This window comes from Apodemus sylvaticus, chromosome 3 (assembly GCF_947179515.1).
Source record: "Apodemus sylvaticus chromosome 3, mApoSyl1.1, whole genome shotgun sequence".
In the NCBI taxonomy this organism is placed as follows: Eukaryota; Metazoa; Chordata; class Mammalia; order Rodentia; family Muridae; genus Apodemus; species Apodemus sylvaticus.
Genome location: NC_067474.1, coordinates 124,774,060 through 124,782,378, shown reverse-complemented (window position 1 = coordinate 124,782,378; position 8,319 = coordinate 124,774,060). Strand labels below are relative to the sequence as shown.

At 37.5% G+C, this 8,319-nt stretch overlaps 1 protein-coding gene across 3 annotated transcripts in view; it reads right to left on the bottom strand.

Moving 5' to 3' along the window:
* Positions 1-262: 262 nt before the first annotated feature.
* Eps15 (epidermal growth factor receptor pathway substrate 15) overlaps positions 263-8,319 on the bottom strand; it is a 114,706-nt gene continuing 106,649 nt past the window's right edge. For 2 of the 3 annotated variants that reach the window (XM_052176983.1, XM_052176984.1), the window contains 3 exons: positions 7,155-7,314; positions 4,209-4,387; positions 263-1,852 (listed from right to left, as the gene is read on the bottom strand). In XM_052176983.1, coding sequence (XP_052032943.1) covers positions 1,706-1,852; positions 4,209-4,387; positions 7,155-7,314 — 486 coding nt within the window. In that variant the 3' untranslated portion in view covers positions 263-1,705. The remainder of the gene's footprint in view (positions 1,853-4,208; positions 4,388-7,154; positions 7,315-8,319) is intronic. The other variant, XM_052176985.1, reaches the window with a different exon arrangement.

Here is an 8,319-nt window from a genome sequence, read left to right as displayed (position 1 = left end):
CAGAAACACTGCCCACCACAACCCAACTGGACCTGCTCATCACCCTTTGCAGCCAACACTTAGGCCACGGGATTAGTCATCACAATTAATCCTTGTGATTATGACTCATCCCTTACTTCATATGTTTAACTTTTATGCTGAAATATTTATTTACAAAAGTAGAAAAAAGTTAGCAGTGCAAGGAAGTGGTTGAAGTTTGTTTTAAATACCAGCTACCCAAAAGTGTGTGGAAAGGGAAAAAAAAAGCACCATTTCAAGATGGTCTGATTAGACACTGTGGAGTTTATTTATAGGCCAGGCTGTAAATTACTCTGATTAACAACAGTTCAATACCACCGTAACTTGGTTATCCTAAAGAATTTTAAATAGTTTGTAGGTGCACTTTTGTTTATTTTGGTATTACAACACTAAATTAGTAACTCATATTTAAAAAATTATAAATTATAATCTACTTCAAATCCATTTCAAATCCTGCTGACTGTCAGGCCAGGCCAGCAGAAGATAGGCTTTTGACAAAAGCAGGGCTCTGACAATTTGGCAACTTGGTTTATTTTTCTCTCAATTTAAAAACTAGGAATTTTTTGGGGGTGGGGTAGCTTGTCAATTTTGTAGGTGAGAAAAATAAAGCACATAAATAAAGAAATTTAAACTACAAAGACGGACAGAAAGTAAGAGGACATAGCAAATGTTATTTCTTCCATTTGTATCACTGCAAATAGCTGGGCCTTCACTAAAGAAAGAAAACATCCAATGAGTCCCAAAGTACCTTCCAAGTCTAGCTTTCTAGACTTCAGGACAATTCTGAACTAAGGTCAGTGCAACCACCAAGGCAAAATGGGCACAGGCTAAGTGTTTTCTTCCTTTAAACTCATAGGTTATATTTTAAGTTACAAACTTTCCTCACTAGCACTTAAAATGAACATTTCCTTACAAATTTTATTTGTAAGAAATTTGTTTAGTTTTAACTAGGAAACATGTAGTGAGGTATCTGTTAATATTAAAATTTTTTAAGTCCAGAGAAAATTGTTTTAAAAACATGTTTCATATACAAGGCTTTAATACTTTTATTTAGGAATTACTTGAGGCTGGAGCAATAATGGTTTAACTTAATTCATCTAGTTTTCAATAGTGGAGTTGAGCTATGCAGAATATTTTCCCATCTCTAAATAATAACTTAACTATATTTTCTTCAGAAGTACATATAATACACTTTAAACTGGCTAATTTGTACCGATCAGAAGAAACAGGATACACTTTCCCTTCCCCTCCTTCAAGCACTAGCTCAGGGAGAATACTTGTGCACTTTCAGAACTCCAGTCGTTGTCATGGTAACTATAGGACAAGGGCAGCACAGTGTGAAACTATATCTGCTAGCTTCCAGAAGGCAGAGGCTTGATGCTCTAGCTTTACAGGGACTAGTACAAGCAGGTAGGAGCTCACTGTAAATGCACACCAGAACAGGGGTCTAGGCGAAGCTGTTTAATTAGGGTACTGCTTTTGGAAGAAAAAATAAAAGACACATTTGATATAGCCCCCCACCCTAACAAAAAACAAACAAACAAACAAACAAACAAACTAGACTTTTGTCACATTTCTAGGAGACTCAAACCTTTTGTATCCCATGCTCATAGGTAGTTTGATGCACATGGTAAATAGACTCAGTATTCAAGAAGAGCACTGTACTGCTGATAAAGGACAGATAACTTCATGCTTCTGATAGCTCTGATTTGCTAAGCGCAATAGCCAGTTCCAAGTCTTCTTGCTCCTGCTGATTTAGTCTGGCAAGCCTCTGTGCTTCTTCCCGCTCACTCTCCCTCTTTGCCCATTCAATCATATCTTCTTCAGAGGAATACTGCCATTTAAAAGATCAAAAGAATAAATGAATTACAAAATAAGCTAAGACATACAAAAGACACTTTATAAAAGAGTACTAACTACTTGTTTTACCTAAAGGAATAGTGTTAATTCCTTGTTTTACAGAAAATATATTTTAACTACTTATTGAGCTCTAGTTTATTTTAAAATTTTAATGCAATCTATGGGAAGAAAAGTCTATAAAATATAATAAAGCCTATAAAGTAAACCATTGTAAGTATCACTTCACAAAGTAGCAATTCCAGGCCTGGTGGCACACGCGTGCAGTCCCAGCATGTGGGAGACTGAGGAAGGAGGACTGCAAATCAGAAGTTAATCTGGACACAGTGATATTTTGCCTCAAAACAGGTTAAATGCTTAGGAGAGAATAGGATATTTAAAAACAGAAGTGGTCTAGTCTTTCAATTCAATGTAAAATATGTGTTTATGACTATCCTCCCTTCCTGTTGTTTTTCTTTCTTTTTTTAAGATGGACTATCACTAGGTGGCTTGCGTTGGTTTCAAACTCATGATCCTCCTGCCTGTGTCCCGAGTTGTGGGATTACAACCATATGGAAGCATGCCTGACTGATAAATCATTAAAATTAATGCCACTGGTGATAGAAAGCTGCTTTATCTGGCCTTTCAGGAAACCCCAAAAGAATAAAGCAAAAATAGGCAAATTTTGCAACATATAAGAACATTAGATACAGTATGTGAACCTAATTATTTTTTAACAAACACATATTCAGACAGTCCTTAGGAACTTTTAACCCAGTTTTATATAAGTAACATGACCCACCTTAAGTAAAATCTTAATACTGATGATGATTAGATTGGAAAAATATTTGTAACTACAACCAAATTTCAACTTTAGTAGACACTAGAGATACAAGTAGATACAAAATTCTACTTGGCTTGAGTGTTGTCAAGGGAAGACCCATCAAAAGAAGTGAAACAAGCTGGAAGGCTTTGACAGTGTACCTGTGACTCTCGGCGTGCTTATCAAACCTCTCACAGTGAAAATGGAGGACTTTCTTGTGAGATACTTTTATGCTGTACTGAGATGCTGAAGTATAAAATAAGCAAAATGCCTCCACTACTGTTCAAGAGTCATTTCAACCAGGTTTTTACTTGCAGATCCATATGTAACACACTGAGTCTTACAAACTGCCAGACAGGTATTTTACACCGAGAATTACAATCTAAGAAAGCCAATTCTCCAATCTTCTTTGCTTGAAACAACTCAAATTCCATCTGACATGGACCTTGAAAATAATTCTGAGTTGTCATTCAACAGGGATGGCTGTCTTGTTCCTTCACACTTAGATGATACCCCTGCAACCTAAGAGTACAGACTCAGGTGGGCACTGCAACTGCTCAATTGCATACAGATTCCTGCCCTCCTCTCTTCCAAGTAGCCAAGTAGTAATGGGGATAAAATAACAAGTGTGTAACTTGCTGTGGCCAGGGGCATTTGGCCACTCAATCACTCATTTCCAAAATCAAGGATAAAAGGGGATAAACAGAAAAATTCCTCTTATAGAGTGGGCAGTGGTAATGAATATCACTTTGCCTGAAAAAAAAAAACCCTTGTTAGCTACTCTAAGAATTTCATTTTTAATAAATGATGATTATATGATGTCCCCACAATGGGTTACTCCATTTCTAACAGATCAAAGGACTTCCCCAGCCTATTCTCATAGTGCATCTTTAAGTTTCTAACAGAATTCTTAGATCTTCAGTTTATTTCATAAAACTGAAAAAGCTACCATGGGAGTACAAGCTCATCATGAATGAGTAACTGGGCTCACAGATGGATAGAAGAACCACCACCACCAAACCATAAAAACCACTATGCAAATACAGTCAGTAAAGACTTTTGTTTGTATTCAAAGAACCCCTGCATTGTCTCCTCACAGAAACTGCCAACTGGTCTCTAGAAACTGCCAAAGCTTTGTACACAAACACACATCCACAGCTACAAATATACAGGTTTCTTACTGGTATTATATGGAGTAGGCAGACAGCAAGCTTTTAAATCACCATCATACATAACCATTTGCCAAATAGTAGCAGTCAAGATTTTACTTACATTTGTATTGTCAAGACTGAAAGGGTATATAAAACATCTTGTTTGCAAGAACCACAATGACTAAAATCAGCTTAGTGATGGAATCATCTAAGAACCAGCAAAACCAAACCAAACAGAGGTTTTGCTTGGAGGAAGAATAAAAGATAATTTTTAGTATGTTGATAAAATGAGGCAAATTTGGAAGACTGAAGAAATCCTTGAAACTCTTCAAACTATAAATGGAAAGATTTTCCCCAAACAGCCCAGTCACAGTACTTACAGCACTGAAGTTAGCAAAATTGCTTGGGTCAGCCTCTTTATTGGTAGTGGTAGAAGTGAATGGATCACAAAACATATCAGGATCTTTCTCTTTGGGACTATCTTTGCCTGGGAAAGGCTGAAATGGATCATTCAGTTTAAAGGGATCAGAAGAATCCAATTTGTTGATGGGTCTTTTCCCTGGATCAAAATCATTACAATTAACCAGTAGATACAGCAAACACAAGCACACAAGCACAAGTTCACAGGGAGCATTTAAAGGACTGCAGGTGGTGTACAGAGAAAGCCCACAGCACGTTCGCTAAGTGCCTAAATGGCCGCACCAGCTGTCCTCAGAACTTTCACTTCTCTCAAATACATTTCAAGTGTAGCTAAATGGACAAAAAGAGGAAAAGGGCCAAGAATCAAAATTTTGCCCAAAATTAGGCCTTTCTCCATTTAAAGAAGCATGCTTCTAAGGAAGATAACAACAAACGAGAACAATGGTAAAGAATACACACAGCAAGGGCTTCTGGTTGCAGCTGCGGCCTGACACTAGTGGCAGTAGTAATAAGTGACTGAAATTTGGCAAACCTTTTTTCTCTGGTATATTTACACAGTGCCTAGTAGCATAAAACACAAGATTAATTTGACAAAAGCTCACTTATTTTTGCCAGCTATAAAACTTCAAGCTGAGAATGATCAACACTTACAGGTCCATAGCCTATATGCATAGCTGCTGAAAACTTATCTTTGACTAAATAAAAGTATGCTGTACTGCTAATTCATCACTCATTGTTTTGATTCCATTTTAAAGCAAATTATTTTATTTATTTATTCACCTTATTTATTCATTCATTCATTTGCTTTTAAAGACAGGGCTTCTCTGTGTAGACCTGGCTGACCTGAACGTGCTCTGTAGACCACGCTGGCCTTGAACTCAGAAATCCTCCTGCCTCTGCCTCTGCCTCCTGAGTGCTGGGACTAAGGGAGTGTACCACCATGCCCAGATAAGTTGTTAAATTTTAAAGTTTTACTTAAAGTGTAATACTTCTTGAAGAAAAGTTGTGAAGTTTAAGTTTTTTCATCATGCTTTTCCTACAGTGCAGTTATGCTGATAGGCATAATGGATTCTTTTCATAAATGTCTACAAAGATGCTTGTATCTCATATCTATCTTCAGATGCCTTCAGAAAGTCCTGTGAAAGCATGCAAAACCTGAGTTACAGCTATCACATAATAACAGGCACTGAGCTTAGACATGGGGAATTATACATTCACGATCAGAGTATTGGCTCTCGTTGTAGTTTATGAAGCCCCTTTGATCTCAAGCACTACTAAAAATCCAAACAACAAAACCCCAAACAAAGGAAAACAAAACCAGGCCTGGGGTTAATACTAGCATTTGGGAGATGTGGGTAGGAAGTAGGAGGATGAGGAATTTGGTCTGAGGCCAGGCTAAGCTACATGGAGAACTATCCAAAACCAAAAGGGCTACAAATGTCACTCAGCGACAAGTGTCTGCTGAACACCTATGGCACTGCAGTTCACAAACTGAGGCTGGACTGACCAGAATATGAATTTAAGATCCTTAATCAATGATCTCTTCAACAAACCATTCTTCCCTTTGCTCCTTCTACAATGATGTATACGTGAATGTCTTCAGCTTTATTATTATTGTGTATGTTGTACATGATGTGTGTGTATGTGTGTGTGAACATATGTGCCACAGTGTATGTGTGCACAATACATGTATTGTCAGAGCAACTTTATGGCGATGGTTCTGCCCCTGAGCCTTTACACAGATTCTGAGATTTGAATGCAGGTCACCTGGCTCATGAGCAAGCACGTGTCCCCTATTAAGCCATCTCATAGTCTTGTTTTCAGCTGTAAGACACTAAATTAGGGCATTTGGGTTTTAAAAGTATACTCCCTTGGGTATAAAAATGTAAATAAACAAAATATTAGCTTTAAAAATTATATAGACTGTCCAACTTCTAACCTATGACACACATCAGAAAAAAATTGCTTAACCCATTAAGTTTTGAGCAGATATTTATACACTAGTAACTATATGTGCAATCCATAATCAAATACTATGGGAAGACTACTATGAAAAGGCAAGAACAATTAACAGTAATATAACAGTGGTCAGTGAACTTTGGAGGCTGAAATGTTACCCATGAAAGGTCTAAGGATAAAAACCCAGTGTGTCACAACATTGTGTCTTCTCCTAGAGCAGCTGGGCAGCACTGCCCATGTTCAGGGAAACTGCCTTCATAGTTACTTTATTCTGCATTAAAAACAAAGCTTTCCCCGGTGTAGTGCTAAATATTACAAAGACTAAACAAAACAAAGTTTAAAATTCAACAATTTGCTCCTAGACTACAAAGAATTTTAAAATCAGATTTTTAAAGCCTGGTATGATGGTATACACCTTTAAACCCAGCACTCAGAGGAGGCAGAGGCAGGTGGTCTTCAAGAGTCTTGAGTTCAAGGCCAGCCTGGTCTACATAGCAAGTTCTAGGCCAGCTAAGGCTACTTCATAAGATCCTGTCTCAAACAAAATATCTATTATAAAGGAATTTTAAAGAGCAAGCAGTTTCACCCCCTCCCTGCCTTTTTTCTAAATAAAGATAAAAATATTAAAGATTTAGGGGGACTTCAAGTTAGTTTTCTCTTAAGAGTATTAATTTAAAAATCAGAGTACAGGAAAATTGTATTCAATAATAATCAATTGGTTTCCAAAAAAACAAGAAAAAAACAAAGAGATTTCACCCTCTCTTCTTCTGAAATGGGGATAGGAAGGGGCACAGGCGCAGCCAGAGGACAGCAGCAAGCTACTGCTAAGCCTGGCTCTTGCTAACAGCCTTTTATATGATGATAAATCATGATGGAAGTAAGGCCCACACAACACTTTCTAGAGAGAGAAAAGTCATAATATCTAGGAAAGTCTCCAGCTTGCATACCAGGGGGTGGCGGGCAGGGTCTTGTTGGAGTGCCAATCTTGGGTGGCAGTGCTGGAGGTACATCTTCACTCTTGGGTGTTTCCTCTATCACAGGTTTTGCACTGGTCACATTGCTGGCAGAACTTGATAAGGTAGGATTAAAAGGATCTTCATTGTTGACCTTTGTTTAAAAGAAATTTTTATATAGTATTGTATACACATGGTCATAAAGTACTCAGAAGAGTGATTTAAGTATACTGCAGTTTTATTTGAATCCTTAGAGAAGTGACATTTTACCCTTTACATTCAAGAACAAATAGGATTAAAAATTGGTCTGCATGAGTAAGTACTCTCACATAATTATTTATTGAGAGCAACAGACATATCAAAACATGCCAACCCTAGATAGAAGGCTTACAATGCAATCATTAGTTGCATGAGGTCCAAATGGACCATCTGATAATGAAACAAAAAGGAATGTCTGACTCTGTGCTTGTCAGTGCCCTTAAATATAGGAACGACAATCTTAAAGATATGGCTTCTTGAAAAACTATGAAGACAACCCAAAAGTTGTTTTTTTTTTTTTTTGTTCGTTTTTTTTGTTTTGTTTTGTTTTTTAAAAGCAAACTGACCCCAGTGGAATATTAAGTCTTAATGTGGGTAATTAAAGATTGACTTTCTATAACAAACTGAAGTATGATTATTTGGGCCAGTGTTTCCCCCTTGCCCCTCTCATTTTTTCAGGACAGCGTTTCTTCATAAATCCCTGGATATTCTGGAACTTACTCTGTAGATTAGGATGGCCTCAAATTCACAAAGATCCACCTAAGTGTGGGCCATCACCAACTAGCTGGCCAGTGGTTGGTTGGCTCTTTCTTTCTTTCTTTCTTTCTTTCTTTCTTTCTTTCTTTCTTTCTTTCTTTCTTTCTTTCTTTCTTTCTTTCTTTCTTTCTTCCTTCCTTCCTTCCTTCCTTCCTTCCTTCCTTCCTTCCTTCCTTCCCTCCCTCCCCTCCCTTCCCTCTCTCTCTCTCTCTCTCTTTCTTTCTCTCTTTCTCTCTCTCTTTCTCTCTCTCTTTCTCTCTTCCTTCCTTCCTTCCTTCCTTCCTTCCTTCCTTCCTTCCTTCCTTCCTTTTCTTTCTTTCTTTCTTTCTTTCTTTCTTTCTTTCTTTCTTTCTTTCTTTCTTTC